Below are 21732 nucleotides of genomic sequence, written 5' to 3'. Positions count from 1 at the left end.
GGCTGTCAGTGTTAGCGAGGTGGCAAAGGTCAACTCACTCAGCAACACACAGAAGACAACACACACAGCAGCTGGAATGGTGACTCTAAAGTAAGTCAGGAGGAGCAAGTTATTAGTCATGATTAGGTACAGACAGTTAGACAGCAGTGTGTGAGCAAAGAAAATGAAACGTGTGTTTGAGCGAAAGGTGTCCTTTTTGAAGAAGGTGAGCAGGCAGATGATGTAAATGAAGATTGCATTCATCGGCTGGACTATTACGATCCTGTCAATAACTTGTTGCAGAGATGAGCTGCTACCACCATCTGCAGCTGTTGTATTGTTGTCAGCCATATCACACAATGAAATAGCCAATAACAAGAAGTTATGTACAGTAGGCCTATGTACAGTAATTGCATTTCATAAACATGTTACAAAGGATGACATTGAAACTTTCTTGCAATAGATAACATATTTAAATATATTTAAAAGCTTAGATACAATCAAAAACCTTTGTTCCAGTAGAAAAAAAGCATAAGCACATTTCCAATCAGGATATAGGTTCAAATATGGCAGGTTTCCTTAGAAAGGAAACATATCATAGCAGCAGCACAGTACAAAGTGATATTCTCTCAGTCTCCTCTTGAGCCCTCAGGCAAAGGTCAACTGAGTGCTCTGCATTTTTCAAAGGAATGTTGTCATGAATCTTCAGATACACCTCATTCCTATGTTTAGACTAACCATAGAGGGAAAGGGAAGGGAAAGGGGGATACCTAGTCAGTTGTACAACTGAATGCCTTCAATTGAAATGTGTCTTCCGCATTTAACCCAACCCCTTTGAATCAGAGAGGTGCAGGGGTCTGCCTTAATCGACATCCACGTCTTTGGCGCCCGGGGAACAGGGGCAGAATGACAGATGTTTACCTTGTCAACTTGGGGACTGGATCCAGCAACTTTAACCACTAGGCTACCTGCCCCTCCATAGTTACATATAACTATGTAATGCACAGTAATCTCATAGGATTATAACATTTCAACATGTTTTCAGGATACATGGCATTCACTAGGAGTAACACACATATTACAGTAAATATTCTGTACATTTTCCATCAAATATAGTGATATTTCTGACTGAGATGTGTAAATAGGCCTACATGTGAGTGTGAGCATTGTTTGTTGTGTAGCAGTACGAGTGCAGTTGTATTGTAGATAGTAGTGATAGTAGTGATAGTAGTGATGCGTGCAGTCCCCGCAATTATATCCACAGGTCAGGCCGGTTTAGGGTCATGAAATATTGTGTGGATGAAGGGCAGGTGGCTGGCTTGTTGAATAAAGAGAAAGCAATGCATTAAAATTCCATAAATGTATAATTCTTGCGCAATTCATATCTATAGGCTACATTGAGGCTTTTCTTTCATTATTTTTTATCTGGTATTAGTGTGTAGCCTAAATCAAAACTTTAGGCCCTAACTGTAGGTAAGCTACAAATACACGCCAACTGCCAAATGCTTTTGGGATCTTGGCCAGAAAAAGTTAACGTTGATCCACTGATGCAAAAATGTCGGAGTTTAATTCAATCAGAGAAAATATGAGTGTCACGGCTTTCTTCCTGTGAAGGAGAGGCGGACAAAACGCAGCGTGGTTATAGTTCATGGTTATTTAATAAGAAAACTCAAAACATGAACAAACTACAAAACAATAAACGTGAAAACCGTAACAGTCCTAACTGGTGCATAAAACACAAAGACAGGAAACAATCACCCACAAAATACCCAAAGAATATGGCTGCCTACATATGGTTCCCAATCAGAGACAACGATAAACACCTGCCTCTGATTGAGAACCACTCTAGGCAACCATAGACTTACCTAGACAACTAAACTGAACACAACCCCATTAATCTAATAAAACCCCTAGACAAAACGAAACACAATAAATCACCCATGTCACACCCTGGCCAAACCAAAATAATAAAGAAAACAAAGATAACTAAGGCCAGGGCGTGACAGTACCCCCCCCCCCCCCCCCCCCACAAAAGGTGCGGACTCCCGGCTGCACACCTAAACCCATAGGGGAGGGTCTGGGTGGGCGTCTGTCCACGGTGGCGGCTCTGGCGCAGGACGTGGACCCCACTCCACCATAGTCTTAGTCCGTTTTTGTAGTATCCTGGGAACGGCGACCCTCGCCGCCGACCTAGGATTGGCAACCCTACTAAATGGCCCCACTGGACTGAGGGGCAGCTCCGGACTGAGGTGGCTCAGGACTGAGAGGTAGCTCAGGCTGGTTGACGGCTCTGGCAGCTTCTGGCTGAATGGCCGCTCTGGCGGATCCTGGCTGAATGGAGGCTCTGGCGGCTCTGGACAGACGGGAGACTCTGGACAGACGGGAGACTCTGGACAGACGGGAGACTCTGGACAGACGGGAGACTCTGGACAGACGGGAGACTCTGGCGGCTCTGGACAGAGGGGAGACTCTGGCGACTCTGGACAGACGGGAGACTCTGGCGGCTCTGGACAGACGGGAGACTCTGGCGGCTCTGGACAGACGGGAGACTCTGGCGGCTCTGGACAGACGGGAGACTCTGGCGGCTCTGGACAGACGGGAGACTCTGGCGGCTCTGGACAGACGGGAGACTCTGGCAGCTCTGGACAGACGAGGCACACTGTAGGCCTGGTGCGTGGTGCCGGCGCTGGTGGTACTGGGCCGAGGGCACGCACCTCAGGGCGAGTGCGGGGAGGAGGAACAGGGAGTACTGGGCTTTGGACACGCACAGGAAGCCTGGTGCGGGGGGCTGCCACCGGAGGGCTGGTGCGTGGAGGTGGCACTGGATAGACTGGACCGTGCAGGCGCACTGGAGCTCTTGAGCACCGAGCCTGCCCAACCTTACCTGGCTCAATGCCCACTCTAGATCCGAGGAGCTGGAATGTACCGCACCGGGTTATGCACCCACACTGGAGACACCGTGCGCTCCACAGCATAACACGGTGCCAGCCCGGTCTCTCTCGCTCTCGGGTAAGCACAGGAAGTTGGCGCAGGTCTCCTACCTGGCTTCGCCATACTTCCTGTGTGCCTCCCCCAATAAATTTTAGGGGCTGACTCTCGGGCTTCCTACCGCGCCGCCGTGCTCGTTTCTCCAACTCCATTCTCCTATAACCCTCCTCACACTGCTCCAGCGAATCCCAGGCGAGCTCCGGCACTCTCCCTGGGTCGACCGCCCACCTGTCTATCTCTTCCCAAGTCGTATAGTCCAGATTTTGCTCCCAAGTCCAATAATCCTGACATCGCTGCTCCTCCTGCTGCTGCCTGTCACCACGCCAATTGGTCCTGTTGTGGTGGGTGATTCTGTCACGGCTTTCTTCCTGTGAAAGAGAGGCGGACCAAAATGCAGCGTGGTTATAGTTCATGGTTATTTAATAAGAAAACTCAAAACATGAACAAACTACAAAACAATAAACGTGAAAACCGTAACAGTCCTAACTGGTGCATAAAACACAAAGACAGGAAACAATCACCCCCAAAATACCCAAAGAATATGGCTGCCTAAATATGGTTCCCAATCAGAGACAACAATAAACACCTGCCTCTGATTGAGAACCACTCTAGGCAACCATAGACTTACCTATGCAAACTAAACTGAACACAACCCCATTAATCTAATAAAACCCCTAGACAAGGCGAAACACAATAAATCACCCATAGTAGCCTGAAATCTGGACACTGACTGTAAGTCTATAACCGCTCACATAGCCTAATATAACGTTAACTCCTGCAGAATTAAGCATTTCTTGCAGTAATTTGACCAAATGTAAATTTGGACTCGGAACCAGGGTGGAGAAATATTTTTTCTTTCTTTTTGCATCTTGAGAGAATGAATGCACGGTTAGTGACATCTGTAAAGGTGCTATCTTTATCAGCATCATAGAAGCTGACAGTATTTCAACCACATAAAATAACAAGCTGAACTGAAATATTATCAGAAACATGTTGAGTCGTTTTAACAGGTTTTCATTTCCTTAAAACCGGTCAAACTGATGTCATTTGGAGTTATTTCATTTTCTCCCCAGTCCCTAAATGTCTTTGCTGCATGAGAGATGAAAAATAACTTTACTCATGTCAACTAGATTAAAGCCTTAATTCTATCGATTCATAACATTATTCTGGTGAGCAAGAGTTTATTTAGTATTTTAGGGCAACAAGTAATGACAGAAGACAAGCTGCATAAATATAATTATAGACAGAGAGGAAGAGGCAAAGTGGGAGGTTTTACTCGTTGTATGTTGTATGAGAGTGCCGATTTTGGTTAACAAAAATATGTGGACTGATATAGACTGAGTATACCAAACATTAGGAACAGCTTCCTAATATTGAGTTTGCACCCGTTTTACCACATATAGCTGGGCAGTTGCGGATGGGTTATTAAAAATTGCGGGCGGGTGCGGCTGAACAAACAGCTGACCCGGGCATCACTAGTAGATAGCCCTTTGAGGTTCTTATTCCTCAGACACATACAAACCGCTGACCCGGGCATCACTAGTAGATAGCCCTTTGAGGTTCTTATTCCTCAGACACATACAAACACAGAGGCAAGTTCTCTTCACTCACATGCAGCATGTTCTGGATTTATGGTGCCAGTGGGAGAAAAAGTACCCAATTGTCATACTTGAGTAAAAGTAAATATACCTTATTAAAAACTGACCTATTAGTAAAAGTGAATGTCACCCAGTAAAAAATGTTGTGGAAATTCAGTACTGAGAGAGACTTTGACATTTCTTCAAACAATCATCTTTATTTAATATTGATTCATTATTGCAATAATAAGGCTGGTCGAACCCACACCCTTGAGTGTTGGACCAAGAAACCTAATCTTTATACAAATGCAGAGTACTATATAAAGCTGACACTAAAAATGCTTAGTCGTGATTGGTTCCACCCATCCCATGCAGATTGAGGCATCATAAGTCACTCTGGGTTCATCCTGTCATTATCTGCACGGGGTTGTTGTGTTAACCCCACCCTGGATAAGTTTGCCAGACGCAAGGATGATTTTGAGACAATGAGGGATTGTTCTTCTCCTAAGCTATCCCTAGTAAAACACATTCTTGTCTGTGTAATGCAGTCTTTAACTCATTTGTCAGCTCAAGCCATCCCTGGCGACCATACGCCCAGATTAGCTGCAGGGAACTAGAGTGGAGACCATAAAAACACAGACACTAGTAGGACAGAAATGTCTTACTATTAGTTTAATTAATTGTTAACCATTAATATGAAATAAATCAGGTAAATATGTCATTTTCCTAAAAGTATCAAAAGTAAAAGCATAAATCATTTCAAATTCCTTATATTAAATCAATCCAGACGGCACCATTTTCTTGTTTTTTAAATTTATGGATAGCCAGTGGACACACCCCAACACTCAGAAATAATTTACAAATGAAGAATTTGTGTTTAGTGAGTCCGCCAGATCAGATGCAATAGGGATGACCAGGGATTTTCTCTTGATAAGGGCGTGAATAGGACAAATTCTCCTGTCCTGCTAAAGCATTCAAAATATAACAAGTACTTTTGGGTATCAGGGAAATGTATGGAGTATAAAGTACATTATTTTCTTTAGGAATGTAGTGGAGTAATAGTAAAACATAAATAGTAAAGTAAAGTACAGATACCGAAAAAAACAACTTAGGTAGTATTTTTTAAGTATTTTTACTTAAATACTTTACACCACTGCATGGTGCAAACTATCATGCTATGTAATAGTCAAACATAGGAAAATAAACACTACATTCTGAATGCTACTCAAACTTTGTTTTGTTTCTTGCTGTGAGGCCTACTCCCCTTTTGAATGGACTGCTATATGACAGCCTTGAGGGAATGCTATTTGGAGGTGTATGATGTCATTCTCAGGAACTGAACCTGCACAGTTTGTTGAGGTCAAAACAAGTATAGCTGTGTGATGACCTGCAGTACAGATTCAAAAGGCAGAGGACTCTTGACTTGTGTTCACTTCCCCAGAAAAACTGTTTAAATTGTACACAACAGAAGTCACCAAACCTAGTCCTAGATAGCAACAGGGTGTGCGTGTTTTTTTCTAACCCAGCAGTAAAACACCTTAGGCTGGTCATATAGCTTTGACCATGGGTTGATTATTTGTTTTGGTCTTTGGCTGCTGCAACACAATGTCTGTACCATGCTGCTCTGCGGGACCAAGTTTGGTGACCACTACTATGCATATGCTGTAGAGCACATATGTCAGAGTCAAGGCCCGCGGGCCACATCCGGCCCGCAAGAAGGTTTTTTACGGCCCCTGGGATGATCTTGATTTATTATTAGAACCGGCCCGCAGCAAGCCGGCAGCCCGCAGATCTTTTACACGCACCAATACTACATTTCCCACAATGCAAAGGTGACGCACCGAGCAGTAGGCTGCTTCATTTCAATATTTATTGGCACAGCAGTCGTCAGCATCACAGTAAAATTAACTTTCAGATACCCATCAAAAATGGCAAAACGGAAGGTGGATACTGAGAACCGGGGGTTTCAAACAAGGTGGGAGTCGGAGTATATGTTCACGAAGGTAGCTGGAAAACCTGTGTGTCTTCTGTGTGGAGAAAGTGTGGCGGTACTGAAAGAGTATAATCTGAGACGACATTATGAAACGAAACACGCGGACAAAAACAAGAATATGGACATGGAACAAAGGCTACAAAAGGCAGAGGAATTAAAACGAGGCCTCAAATCTCGACAGGCTCTGTTCAAAAAAGCCAAATCACAAGGCCAGGCTGCTGTCAAGGCCAGTTTTATTTTGGCAGAAGAGATCGCTAAATCAGCCCGGCCATTTACGGAGGGGGATTTCATCAAAAACTGCATGATTAAAGTTTGTGACGAAGTTTGCCCAGAAAAAAGGCAACTCTTTTTAAATGTGAGTCTGAGCAGAAACACCATTGCCGAGAGAGTAGACCAGTTGTCCATCAATCTAAAAGAGCAGCTTGTGAAAAAGGGAAAAGATTTTATTGCATATTCCTTGGCTGTGGATGAGAGCACCGACATTTCTGACATTGCCCAGTTGTCAATTTTCATCCGCGGAGTGGACTCCAACCTAAGCGTGACAGAGGAGTTTTTGGCTTTACGTCCTATGCATGGCACAACTACGGGGCATGATTTGTATGAAGAGGTGTCAAGATGTGTAAATGAGATGGAGCTGCCTTGGGAAAAACTCGTGGGTTTGACAACCGACGGAGCACCTGCGATGTGTGGACACAGGAGCGGACTGGTGGCGAAGATACGGGAAAAGATGCAAGAGGAAAACGCGACAGGTGAGCTGACAGCTTATCATTGTATCATACACCAGGAAGCGTTGTGCGGTAAAGCCTTGAAAATGGAGCATGTAATGAGCATCATCACGCGCACAGTTAACTTTATCAGAGCCAAAGGTTTGAATCACCGCCAGTTCAAGGCATTTCTGACGGAGTTAGAAACGGAGCATGGTGATTTGCCTTATCACACAGAGGTGCGATGGCTAAGCCAGGGAAAGGTGCTTCAAAGATGTTTCGAGCTTCGTGAGGAGATTTGTCTGTTCTTGGACAGCAAAGGGAAAGACACAACACAACTCCGAGACGAAATGTTTCTGTGTGAAATGGCTTTTCTGTGTGACATTACGAGTCATCTGAATGCAATAAACTTGCAGCTGCAGGGTCGGGATCGTGTCATCTCTGATATGTACAGTACAGTGAAGGCATTTAAAACCAAACTGACTCTGTGGGAGACGCAGATGCGGAAAGAAAATTTGAGCCACTTTCCCAGCTGCCAGACCATGAAAGAGAAGCTCTCTACCAGTGCGTTCCCGAGCACACAGTTGGCTGATAAAATAGGTATGCTTGCCGCTGACTTTCGACGCCGATTTGCTGACTTTGAAGCACAAAAAAGCAGGTTGGAACTGCTCGGTAACCCATTTGCTGTTGACGTGGAAAGCTCACCACCAAACCTCCAAATGGAGTTGATTGACCTCCAATGCAATGATGCACTGAGGGCAAAATATGCGGCAGTGGGTGCTGCGGAGTTCGCCCGTTTCCTCTCCGGCACAATGCCCCAGCTGCGCATCCAGGCTGCTCAAACGTTGTCTATGTTTGGCAGCACATACCTGTGTGAACAACTGTTTTCTTTGATGAACCTGAACAAAACATCACACAGAAGTCGACTTACTGCTGAACACCTCCACTCAATTCTGAGGATTTCTTCAGCTCAGAGCCTTACCCCGAACATTGATGAACTTGTGGAAAAGATGGGACACCACCAAGTATCACCCTCAACCTCAAACAAGTGAACATTACTGTGCAATCACATATTTAGAGTTTTTACTCAGTTCAAGTTTAAAAGTTAAAATGTAATATTTGTTTTCACTGCATGTTACTTCTCCTTAAACAAAGTGTTGTTTTTGATTAATAGATTTTTGCACTTTATTTTTTTGTATTTCAATCCAATTATATTTAAAAAATATTTCAGTTGAGTGGATGATAGAAAATTGCTATTATTGTTTTTTCTTTGAAGTAAATTTAGCCCACTTTTGCTAAAATAGAAAATATAGTCTACTGATGGTGCCTTGAATACCGGTTTCTTTCATTTAATGTTCATGTTATGGGGATATTTATATAAAGGAAATTTGTCTTTTGTGTCTGTTGAAAATTAAAGATTACTGACAGAGCCATAAGAAAATATTGCTTTATTTATCTGATCATATTGTAATATATTTGTTAGGTTTTCAGTAGGTTCAATTAGGTTCACTAGACTATATGCGTCATTTAAAAAATTTTCAATGAACATTCGAACAGTCCGGCCCTCGTCTTGTAGCTGATTTTTTTATTTGGCCCTCCGTCCATTTGACTTTGACACCCCTGCTGTAGAGGATCATTTCTAATACACAACTAGAAGGCTTCCCATCCATCTACCTATCAGCCAGCTGAGAAGAATACAGTCAAAACTACAGTACCAGTCAAAAGTTTGGACACACCTACTCATTCAAGAGTTTCTTTATTTTTCCTATTTTCTACGTTGTAGAATAATAGTGAAGACATCAAAACTATGAAATAACACATATAGAATCATGTAGTAACCAAAAAAGTGTTAAACAAATGTTTGAGATTCTTCAAAGTAGCTATCCTTTGCCTTAATGACAGCTTTGTACACTATTGGCATTCTCTCAACCAGCTTCACGAGGAAGGCTTTTCCAACAGTCTTGAAGGAGTTCCCACATATGCTGAGCACTTGTTGGCTGCTCTTCCTTCACTCTGCGGTCCAACTCATCCCAAACCATCTCAATTGGGTTGAGGTTGGGTGATCGTGGAGGCCAGGTCATCTGATGCAGCATTCCATCCTTTCCTTGGTCAATTAGCCCTTACACAGCATGGAGGTGTGTTTTGAGTCATAGTCCCGGTTGAAAAACAAATGATAGTTCCACTAAGCACAAACCAGATGGGATTGCGTATCGCTGCACAATACTGTGGTAGCCATGCTAGTTAAGTGCGCATTGAATTTTAAATAAATCCCCAACCTTGTCACAAGCAAAGCATCCCCACACCATCACACCCCCTCCTCCATGCTTCACGGTTGGAATCACACATGCGGAGATCATCTGTTCACCTACTCTGTGTCTCACAAAGACACGGCGGTTGGAACCAAAAATCTCAAATTTGGACTCATCAGACCAAAGGACAGATTTCCACCTGTCTAATGTCCATTGCTCGTGTTTCTTGGCACAATAAATTATCTTCTTATTATTGGTGTTTAGTAAGGTTTCTTTGCAGCAATTCGACCATGAAGGCCAGATTCACGCAGTCTCCACTGAACAGTTGATTTTGAGATATGTCTGTTACTTGAACCTTTCCTGTGGTGGTCCTCATGAGAGCCAGTTTTATCATAGCAGAGGTAACTCTGGGTCTTCCTTTACTGTGTCGGTCCTCATGAGAGCCAGTTTCATCATCGCAGAGGTAACTCTGGGTCTTCCTTTCCTGTGGCGGTCCTCATGAGAGCCAGTTTCATCATCGCAGAGGTAACTCTGGGTCTTCCTTTCCTGTGGCGGTCCTCATGAGAGCCAGTTTCATCATCGCAGGGTAACTCTGGGTCTTCCTTTCCTGTGGTGGTCCTCATGAGAGCCAGTTTCATCATAGCAGAGGTAACTCTGGGTCTTCCTTTCCTGTGGTGGTCCTCATGAGAGCCAGTTTCATCATCGCAGAGGTAACTCTGGGTCTTCCTTTCCTGTGTCGGTCCTCATGAGAGCCAGTTTCATCATCGCAGAGGTAACTCTGGGTCTTCCTTTCCTGTGTCGGTCCTCATGAGAGCCAGTTTCATCATCGCAGAGGTAACTCTGGGTCTTCCTTTCCTGTGGCGGTCCTCATGAGAGCCAGTTTCATCATCGCAGAGGTAACTCTGGGTCTTCCTTTCCTGTGGCGGTCCTCATGAGAGCCAGTTTCATCATCGCAGAGGTAACTCTGGGTCTTCCTTTCCTGTGGTGGTCCTCATGAGAGACAGTTTCATCATAGCAGAGGTAACTCTGGGTCTTCCTTTCCTGTGGTGGTCCTCATGAGAGCCAGTTTCATCATCGCAGAGGTAACTCTGGCTCTTCCTTTCCTGTGGCGGTCCTCATGAGAGCCAGTTTCATCATAGTAGAGGTAACTCTGGGTCTTCCTTTCCTGTGGCGGTCCTCATGAGAGCCAGTTTCATCATCGCAGAGGTAACTCTGGGTCTTCCTTTCCTGTGTCGGTCCTCATGAGAGCCAGTTTCATCATCGCAGAGGTAACTCTGGGTCTTCCTTTCCTGTGGCGGTCCTCATGAGAGCCAGTTTCATCATCGCAGAGGTAACTCTGGGTCTTCCTTTCCTGTGGCGGTCCTCATGAGAGCCAGTTTCATCATCGCAGAGGTAACTCTGGGTCTTCCTTTCCTGTGGTGGTCCTCATGAGAGACAGTTTCATCATAGCAGAGGTAACTCTGGGTCTTCCTTTCCTGTGGTGGTCCTCATGAGAGCCAGTTTCATCATCGCAGAGGTAACTCTGGCTCTTCCTTTCCTGTGGCGGTCCTCATGAGAGCCAGTTTCATCATAGTAGAGGTAACTCTGGGTCTTCCTTTCCTGTGGCGGTCCTCATGAGAGCCAGTTTCATCATAGCGCTTGATGGTTTTTGCGACTGCACTTGAAGAAACTTTCAAAGTTCTTGAAATGTTCCGTATTGACTGACCTTCATGTCTTAAAGTAATGATGGACTGTCATTTCTCTTTGCTTATTTGAGCTGTTCTTGCCATAATATGGACTTGGTCTTTTACCAAATAGGGCTATGTTCTGTATACCACCCCTACCAAATCAGGATGATCCACACTTCTTCAAAAACATGTATACCAATTTATTGAACTTACAGGCAACAAATTATCTAATCATTATGGTAGGAGACTATAACACAGTGTTAAGTACCTCAATGGACAGTAAAGGTAATCACTCTACAAACTATCATCACCGTGCCCTTAAGGAAATCACAAATATTACGGACACATTAGAAATAGTGGATATTTGGAGACTAAAATACCCCGACCTAGTGAGAAATACATGGAGGAGATTTAATCAAGCTAGTCGTCTTGACTACTTTCTTGTCTCTTTCTCTCTTGCATCAAAGGTTTAAAAAATTTTAATAGGAGACAGAATGCGATTGGATCATCATCTAATTGGCCTTTACATAACTCCCATAGATTTTCCACGTGGACGAGGATATTGGACATTTTATCAAAGTTTATTGGGGGACAACTTATTTTTAACTAAAATTATTTATAATTGAAACTTTCCAGTATAATATAGGTTCAGCAAATCCCCTTATCGTTTGGGATACCTTTAAATGTACCTTCAGGGGTCATTCAATTCAATATTCATCAATAATAAAAAAGCAATTTCTGGCTAAAGAGACCAGACTAACAAGGGAAATCCATGAACTAATAGTACAGGTAGATAGCAATAAAAACAATACTACAGAGATACAAAATAAGTTAGAGGAAAAACAAAAAGAACCTGAGGAACTTATTCAAGAATGATCTAATGTAATCTGTTATAAAAATAAAGCAAACTGGATGGAATATGGAGAAAAATGCACAAAATTGTTCCTGACTCTCCAATACAGGAACAAAAAGTATTTGCAGAAACTCGTTACTGAAGACGGAGTCATCTATGATTCTACGAATTATATTTTAAAAGAGGAAGCTAATTATTTTAGGCAGATGTTCTCTTCTCCATCTCATTCTTTCCCACTGAATGAAGATTACGGTAAGGAATTCTTTCCAAATAATATAAAAAACGGAAAATTAACAAATGTACAGAAAGATCAGTGTGAAGGCCAAATTACAGAGGAAGAGCTTTTTGAGGTTATTAATTCCTTTCAGTCTGGAAAAACCCCAGGGCTTGATGGCATACCGGTATTTTTTGACATACTAAAAGCTCCATTGTTAGATTGTTTTAACTACTCCTATAGAAAATGGTAGTCTGTCAGGTACTCAGCAGGAAGGTCTGATTTTTCTATTATTAAAACAAGACCCAGATGACAAATATAAAGACCCAGTCTATCTAAAAAACTGGAGGCCCCTCACACTTCAATGTTGTAATGCAAAAATACTAGCAAAATGCATAGCACTCAGAATTAAAAGGGTTTTACCAGGTATTGTTCATCCTGATCAAACAGGTTTTTTACATGGACGATACATTGGAGATACAACAACTACTTGAAATAATAGAACATCATGAAACATATAAGAAGCCAGGAATGGTATTTATAGCGGATTTTGAAAAGGCATTTGATACCGTAAGACTGGAATTTATTTATAAATGCTTGGATTTTTTCCATTTCGGTAATTCTCTTATAAAATGGGTAAAATAACGTATAGCAACCCCAGGTGTAAAATAATAAATAACAGCTACTTCTCAGAGAGTTTTGAATTGTCAAGAGGACTATAAGAACATCCAATTGTCAAAGGTATATGAAATACAAATGGTATGGAGAGAAATAGTTCTTATAATAACTACAACCTAAAACTTCTTACCTGGGAATATTGAAGACTCATGTTAAAAGGAACCACCAGCTTTCATATGTTCTCATGTTCTGAGCAAGGAACTTAAACGTTAGCTTTTTTACATGGCACATATTGCCCTTTTACTTTCTTCTCCAACACTTTGTTTTTGCATTATTTAAAACAAATTGAACATGTTTCATTATGTATTTGAGGCTAAATTGATTTTATTGATGTATTATATTAAGTTAAAATAAAAGTGTTCATTCACTATTGTTGTAATTGTCATTATTACAAATAAATACATAAAAATAAAAGAAAACGGGCGATTAATCGGTATCAGCTTTTTTTGGTCCTCCAATAATCGTTATCGGTGTTGAAAAATCATAATCGGTCGACCTCTAGTTTGTACACATGCATATACACACACTCTCATTCAAATAAACACATGCACGAACGCACATATACATGTAATAGTGCCAGACATGCACACAAACATATACAGTTGGCATTGCTGTTATGATTTTAGTTGTCCTTGATGTCCTTTGTTTTAAATGTATTATTTTGTTTTATTATTTTTTTGCATTGTTGTTTGCTGTTTTCTTCTGTCTTTTCCTTTTTTCTCTTTAGTTCATTCTCTTGGTTGTTGGGGGTGGGTTCTCGGGGGTGGGGAATGGAATTAATTGTATTTTTATTTTTATTCCTGGGGGGGGGGGACTGTTGGAGGGGTCTCTAATGGTTGAGGGACAGCTATTGGGGAACTGTGGGGGGGATCTTGGAGGGTTCGGGTTCACGTTTTTTGGCCTGGTGGTAGATCGGTCAACATGCCCTTGAGCAGGGCATTGACCCTGGATGCTTCTGTGTGTTGTTCTGAATGGGAATCTGTTGGATGACTGGTATGATGTAGTTGTTGAGCGGCTTCACTGCAAGTATATTGCATGTTTAGAATATTCAATAAATAACATTTCAATGAATGTAGAAAGAAGGAAAGAAATTCCACTAATTAACTTTTAATAAGGCACACCTGTTAATTGAAATGCATTCCAGGTGACTACCTCATGAAGCTGGTTGAGAGAATGCCAAGAGTGTCATCAAGGCAAAGGATGGCTACATTGAAGAATCTCAAATATAAAATAACTGTTGATTTGTTTAACACTTTACTACATGTTACTACATGATTCCATGTGTTATTTCATAGTTTTGATGTCCTCTATATTATTCTACAATGTAGAAAATAGTAAAAAATAAAGAAAAACCCTTGAATGATTAGCTGTGTCCAAACTTTTGACTGGTAGTGTACGTCTGACCAAAACATAGCCTGCTGTACCTGACTGTTAGTAGCCAATGGGCAGACATCATACTGTGGGTGTAGTAGCCAGACATCATACTGCGACTCACCAAAACATAGCCAAAACATATCCTCTCTGGGCCTGACTTAGTTCTCTTCACTGTTCATCTGTTTTTCTCCGTGTTGGTCCCTCATGATACGAATGGTGATGAAAGACTTGCTAGAACTCCTGTGTGGCTTATTAAGGCTTTTTGAAGTCATAAACATTTGTCATTAATTATTCATAATTTTGCAGTGCCTAATGTGCATTGTTTGTTTTGAAAAGCAACAACAATTTGTTGCTGTACAGAGAGAGCCCGGTCTCAGTATTTACTCTCTATTATCAAGCTTAATTAGGCTAAAGTAAAAGAGAGATCTGAGTTGTCCTAATGAGCCCCTCAGCCCTCAGCAGCTGGTTGTGATGCTGCTCAATGGCAAAACGTCTGACACTCATTCTCAGACAACCAGTCTCATAATGATATACTGTATATCTCTACAAAACAATGTATCAACAACTACACTAATGTAAGTCCCATAATATGACCTCATACCATAAGAGGTCAAGTTCTTCAATGTTCCCAAAAGACTACATCATCAGAAGATAGACAAGGTAAGAGTAAATCTGAACAAACAAGGTGATACCATCATGAAATACTCAATTAAAAACAAATTCATATTTTAATTTCAGAACAGGGGACATGCGGCTGAACTCAATTGTCAGTCACCTAAAAATAATGCACCTTTCTGTCATCTAAAGGCTAGTGTTATTTGTTGCCTGATCAAAATGCTAAGAATATTTTTTGGTTGTTATACTAAACAATAAGGTTGTTTAGTTTGGCCCTGTCCGGGGGTGTCCTCGGATGGGGCCACAGTGTCTCCTGACCCCTCCTGTCTCAGCCTCCAGTATTTATGCTGCAGTAGTTTATGTGTCGGGGGGCTAGGGTCAGTTTGTTATATCTGGAGTACTTATCCTGTCCTGTTCGGTGTCCTGTGTGAATTTAAGTGTGCTCTCTCTAATTCTCTCTTTCTCTCTTTCTTTCTCTCTCTCGGAGGACCTGAGCCCTAGGACCATGCCTCAGGACTACCTGACATGATGACTCCTTGCTGTCCCCAGTCCACCTGGCCGTGTTGCTGCTCCAGTTTCAACTGTTCTGCCTTATTATTATTGGACCATGCTGGTCATTTATGAACATTTGAACATCTTGGCCATGTTCTGTTATAATCTCCACCCGGCACAGCCAGAAGAGGACTGGCCACCCCACATAGCCTGGTTCCTCTCTAGGTTTCTTCCTAGGTTTTAGCCTTTCTAGGGAGTTTTTCCTAGCCACCGTGCTTCTACACCTGCATTGCTTGCTGTTTGGAGTTTTAGGCTGGGTTTCTGTACAGCACTTTGAGATATCAGCTGATGTATGAAGGGCTATATAAATACATTTGATTTATAGTCATACCTGGTAATAAATGTAATGAATATTGCATTGTTCTTTTATATATCACCCATGTATGGTAAGCAAAATGATGTTGAAAAGACGTCTTCTCCAAACATTTAAGTTAGGTTCATTTTAGGTTCTGAATGAGAGGTGAAAAGAAGTCATTTACAGACGTTCAAAATATACTTATTTTTGTAATTTCTTGAAGTGCTTTGAGAGACTAGTCAAGGACCATATCACCTCCACCCTACCTGACACCCTAGACCCACTCCAATTTGCTTACCGCCCAAATAGGTCAACAGACGATGCAATCTCAACCACACTGCACACTGCCCTAACCCATCTGGACAAGAGGAATACCTATGTGAGAATGCTGTTCATCGACTACAGCTCGGCATTTAACACCATAGTACCCTCCAAGCTCGTCATCAAGCTCGAGACCCTGGGTCTCGACCCCGCCCTGTGCAACTGGGTACTGGACTTCCTGACGGGCCGCCCCCAGGTGGTGAGGGTAGGCAACAACATCTCCTCCCCGCTGATCCTCAACACTGGGGCCCCACAAGGGTGCGTTCTGAGCCCTCTCCTGTACTCCCTGTTCACCCACGACTGCGTGGCCACGCACGCCTCCAACTCAATCATCAAGTTTGCGGACGACACAACAGTGGTAGGCTTGATTACCAACAACGACGAGACGGCCTACAGGGAGGAGGTGAGGGCCCTCGGAGTGTGGTGTCAGGAAAATAACCTCACACTCAACGTCAACAAAACTAAGGAGATGATTGTGGACTTCAGGAAACAGCAGAGGGAACACCCCCCTATCCACATCGATGGAACAGTAGTGGAGAGGGTAGCAAGTTTTAAGTTCCTCGGCATACACATCACAGACAAACTGAATTGGTCCACTCACACAGACAGCATCGTGAAGAAGGCGCAGCAGCGCCTCTTCAACCTCAGGAGGCTGAAGAAATTTGGCTTGTCACCAAAAGCACTCACAAACTTCTACAGATGCACAATCGAGAGCATCCTGGCGGGCTGTATCACCGCCTGGTATGGCAACTGCACCGCCCTCAACCGTAAGGCTCTCCAGAGGGTAGTGAGGTCTGCACAACGCATCACCGGGGGCAAACTTCCTGCCCTCCAGGACACCTACACCACCCGATGTCACAGGAAGGCCATAAAGATCATCAAGGACATCAACCACCCGAGCCACTGCCTGTTCACCCCGCTATCATCCAGAAGGCGAGGTCAGTACAGGTGCATCAAAGCTGGGACCGAGAGACTGAAAAACAGCTTCTATCTCAAGGCCATCAGACTGTTAAACAGCCACCACTAACACTGAGTGGCTGCTGCCAACACACTGACACTGACTCAACTCCAGCCACTTTAATAATGGGAATTGATGGGAAATTATGTAAATATATCACTAGCCACTTTAAACAATGCTACCTTATATAATGTTACTTACCCTACATTATTCATCTCATATGCATACGTATATACTGTACTCTATATCATCGACTGTATCCTTATGTAATACATGTATCACTAGCCACTTTAAACTATGCCACTTTGTTTACATACTCATCTCATTTGTACATACTGTACTCGATACCATCTACTGTATCTTGCCTATGCTGCTCTGTACCATCACTCATTCATATATCCTTATGTACATATTCTTTATCCCCTTACACTGTGTACAAGACAGTAGTTTTGGAATTGTTAGTTAGATTACTTGTTATTACTGCATTGTCGGAACTAGAAGCACAAGCATTTCGCTACACTCGCATTAACATCTGCTAACCATGTGTATGTGACAAATAAAATTTGATTTGATTTGATTTGGTCATATGGCCAATTTTCCGGATGTTTAAAATACTTATTTTTTGGACCTTGAAAATACATATTTTCCAAGTGTTGAAAATAAATATTTTCCAGACATTAAAATCAGGATCATTTTCGTTTCTGAATGAAAGGTGACAAGACGTATTTTCCGGACTTTGAATATACGTATTTTCCAGACATTGAAATCAGGCTCATTTTCGGTTCCTCATGAAAGTTGAAAAAACGTCATTCACAGACGTTCAAAAGACATATTTTTGGGGTCATTTTTTTTGTCATATGGCCAATTTTAAACTGCATATACATTCTCAATGAAGTAAGCACCATATCACAATAATTATTTTATAGCTAGATCTACATGACAGATGTAGTGGGGGAACATGGACTCTTCTCAACAATAGATCACTTTTGATGTGAATATCTGACAAATTTTGGGGTGAACTGCCTGTCATTGAGTTTAATTGGAGGGACACTGATTCATCAGTAAATTAAACAATAAATAACTATTGAAGCTGATATTGAAATATCTGTTTGCCAGAAAAAAAAAACTCTAAGGGGACCGATGAGTTCAATTTACATAACCTTATGCTTACGTAGTATGTGCGTAATAGGTCCCCTCCTGGACCTTCAGGCAATGTCTAGTTGGCACATTTCAGGAATCAATACATCTGTGTGGTGGGAGGCTGCTTGTTCTGTGGCCGTATAAATACCCTTGGGAGTCTACAGGATTCAGAAAGCACAGTTGTGCATCAGAATACAAGACTACAGCAGGAATACGGCATACGCGGTTGACTATTTTTTTACCACTAGGTGGCGACAGATACTTACTTTCTAAGGTAAATCATTCTGGTAAAGGAATTTTGGTTTAAAAATAATTTGAGACATTAATACATCACAAAAGTAACCTTATATATCGTATATTTAAGTTGAATAGTAATCAACCACATTACAAGTAAAATGCAAGCTATTAGACAATGCTCTGCTTGTGCTACTGGGGCAATTCTACAAAGTCGGACGGACTTCCTTTTGCTCCGGACCAATATGACGGCGCTCAGAAGAAGCGTTGCTTGTCTCAATTTCTTCAGGTAAATAACTTTATAATAGCAACTGCGTCATTGCACCCTAATGAATTATATTCGTATGCAAACATAAACAGTTTCGTCTAAGATAAATATCGATTTGCATTAACTACTGTTTGCTAATGTCAGCGCTGTTGTTTTCTTTCATTACCTTGCAGGAGCACAGCAGCGAGTGTCCTCAACAATAGGAAGCCCTCGCGTCAGAGGCTTGTGCATTTCACGGATGTTACCAGAACGAGCTTGGCCTCTTTGAGTGTTGGGAGTGGGCTGAGCGTTGTCCCCTTCATGCTGGTACAGGACCTTTTCTCTTTCTCTGTGCTGAACAACTTGAATAAGGCTGACATCATATACATGCATGAAACATAAAAATCCCCCCTTTCAGCTCTTGTATTAAACTTTTCTGTTTCTCTCTATCCAGCAAGTGGAGAACCTCTCTCATGAATCCCTGACCCGAAGAGCATCCTCTATGGTTACAGACAGTGCAAACACTTACCTCTCCCAGACCACTCAGGCTCTCGTAGACTCCATCACACAATATGCCAAAGTAAGTAAGTACCTGAAGCAATCATAGTGGATTTTTGTTATCATTCATGCTAAGTTGTACAGTGTGATAATTCTAGCCATTTGAAATATCAAATACTAATTTAACCAGTAGGCCAATGGCATCATGTTACCTAAATGACCCTTCATGTTTTTGACCATGTGTTTGCGTTGTCTTCAGGCTCTCCATACCCTCATCGCCCTCCAGAGGAGATATCTGGCTTCACTGGGAAAACTCTCCACTGTTGAGCAGCATGCCATTTGGCAAGTGATCGTTGGTCAGCGTGTTGAGGTAGGTGAATGAAATGTGTAATCAAATACACCAAAAATACACTGTTGTCTTGCAAAGTACTCTTTCAGAAAATATGAATATTTGTATCCATTCATCTGGAAAAGCTGTCTTTAGGGTGTCTTGTTTATTTCCAAATAAATTTTGATATACCTTCTCACAATCTCACATAGTAAATGCTTTAGTCACTCCTGCTTGCCTTTCATCAAAGTTGATCATTTATGTTCTAAAAGTAAATGTGGTTTGAGCTCTATAAAACTCTCAAGAAAGTAATAAAATGTTCTGATGGGGTTCTCTCTCTGTCTGTTCTGGCAGGTTGGTGGCAGACTAGATGAATGCAACCGCTTTGAGTCAAACTGGATTCATGCTGTCAACCTGTGTGAAATGGCAGCTGAGGAAGCGTACAACACTGGTATGTGAAAAGGTTGTGTTAAAAATGTGTGCGACTGTTGTCTGTCAGTGTTTTGTTACTTGTCGTGTTTTTGTGTGGACCCCAGGAAGAATAGCTGCTGCTTTGGCAAAAGCTAATGGGATCCGAATAAACCAATACAACTTGTTTCACTAAAAATAACTGAACCACAACCTTGAATTGCACAACAATGATACATACATTCACAAGCTAGTGTTAGTGTGGTGTAGTACCTGATGCTCCCTGCTCCCCATGACTTTCCTCAGTCAACACTGTGATTCTTAACCTGTCAGTGCCGTAATAAACCTGATAGCTCTGAGAAAGGCCCCCATTGTTTGTTTTGTGTATCTCTGTTTCACTACTTTTGTAGTTTGCTGTTTGTGCACCCTCTTTCAAGAGCTGTCAGTCTCACACTTTGGCGAATGTATGGATCAGTAGCTGTTAGTCAATAGGGCTTTGATGGTAAAGAACTAAAACTCCAGGTCACCATGTACTCTAATTCCCATGATGCAGCACAATAGAGAGATGATAGACAGGGGTACCTGCTCAATGTCACCCAGTATTACCATGGATTGAAGGTTTCATCTTTGGCCCATTTTCTCTGTAATGGTGAAATGACTAAAATACCACCATCTTGTTTTTTTCCCCAGGAGCTGAGCATGCATCCGTCACAGCCAAGAACAATTTGCAGGTGGCCAAGGTTCAGGTGGAGGAGGTCCGGCAGATATCTGCGGATGCTGAGAGAAAGCTGGCTGAGACCCAGGCCGAGGATATCCAGAGGATGGCGGAGTATGCCTCTTTCATAGAGAGGGGTGGTGATGACGTGCATGAGGCGTACCTCAGAGAAGACTAAGAATAATCCTGAGAGTAAAACAAGTTTGAGTAGTTTATTGTGGTTTAGATCCTCAAGTCCACCATTTGGGAAGTTCAGGAGTTGTTTTTTATATTTAAATTATGATAAGCAAAAAACATGTAGAGAATTGTGGTGAATTGAATGACACAAGTGATTCTTTTTGTGGATGGAATGTCATGACTTTGACTTACATTTGATTCGATTAGTTTCATGCACTTAACTATAATCCACTCTCTAACACAAAAAAATGATATTTATTTGAATACAGCTTTGAATGTCAACTTCAAGTCTTTAAACTGAAAATAATAATTGACAATCAGGGTGTCCTAAGTGAAATGTATGGACTATGGTCAACATAGCAGTACAGGTATGGTTGCATTTGTTTATTTGTATTTTATGATATGTAAATGAACTAACTTTATAATAAAAAAGTCTATTTTTCATAGCTGTTTGAATTGTATTCTGTTTATTTTGGGTAATAGGACATTCTCCGAATGAATATACTTGTCATTATAGATTTGAATAGGTTGTGAAACAATTTAGCTGAAGAATAAAAAAATACATTTGTCTAACTTTTAATGAGAAGGAAGTTTATATTTGTGTGCTATGGGGTTGATTGAGTCAGTGTGAGATCTGTAAAAATGTGGTCTTTGGCAGTAAGGATTTTTCTTCTTTACTGTTAATTGTGGGTGAGACTAGATGTCATAGTTGAACTGTGTCTGTGCCAACCTGGAGAGAGAAATACCACTGTGGTCCTCTTGGGGATATTCTGTTTACAAAAGTGGGCTGTTTGTCCCTCTGTGAACTCTGCATAAAACCAGTGACGCCAGTCTATTACGTCTTGAGACATTCATTGACCAATCTAAATGAGGTGCCAAATGTTTTCAGAGTTTCAAGTACTTTTTATGCCAAGAAGTTCATTTGTGTTGTGTATATAAAAAAAACTTTTACATCTAGTAGTTGATGA

At 41.9% G+C, this 21732-nt stretch overlaps 1 protein-coding gene across 1 annotated transcript; it reads left to right on the top strand.

The window, feature by feature from the left end:
* Positions 1-18308: 18308 nt before the first annotated feature.
* On the top strand, positions 18309-21210 carry diabloa (diablo, IAP-binding mitochondrial protein a). Its single transcript, XM_021587953.2, has 6 exons — positions 18309-18680; positions 18833-18965; positions 19093-19218; positions 19396-19506; positions 19819-19915; positions 20563-21210. The coding sequence occupies exons 1-6, from the start codon at positions 18553-18555 to the stop codon at positions 20763-20765; spliced, it is 798 nt and encodes a 265-aa protein (XP_021443628.2). The 5' UTR covers positions 18309-18552; the 3' UTR covers positions 20766-21210.
* The last annotated feature ends 522 nt before the right edge of the window (positions 21211-21732 follow it).

The sequence above is a fragment of the Oncorhynchus mykiss genome, chromosome 27 (assembly GCF_013265735.2).
Source record: "Oncorhynchus mykiss isolate Arlee chromosome 27, USDA_OmykA_1.1, whole genome shotgun sequence".
NCBI lineage: Eukaryota > Metazoa > Chordata > Actinopteri > Salmoniformes > Salmonidae > Oncorhynchus > Oncorhynchus mykiss.
This window is presented reverse-complemented; position numbering and strand designations above follow the sequence as displayed.

What these genes read in the sequence shown, in the direction of transcription:
- diabloa (XM_021587953.2), top strand. Translation starts at nt 18,553, where the DNA reads ATGCAAGCTATTAGACAATGCTCTGCTTGTGCTACTGGGGCAATTCTA. An exon ending in GCTTGTCTCAATTTCTTCAG is followed by an intron (nt 18,681 to 18,832) that starts GTAAATAACTTT and finishes ATTACCTTGCAG; the next exon opens with GAGCACAGCAGCGAGTGTCC. An exon ending in TGAGGAAGCGTACAACACTG is followed by an intron (nt 19,916 to 20,562) that starts GTATGTGAAAAG and finishes TTTTTTCCCCAG; the next exon opens with GAGCTGAGCATGCATCCGTC.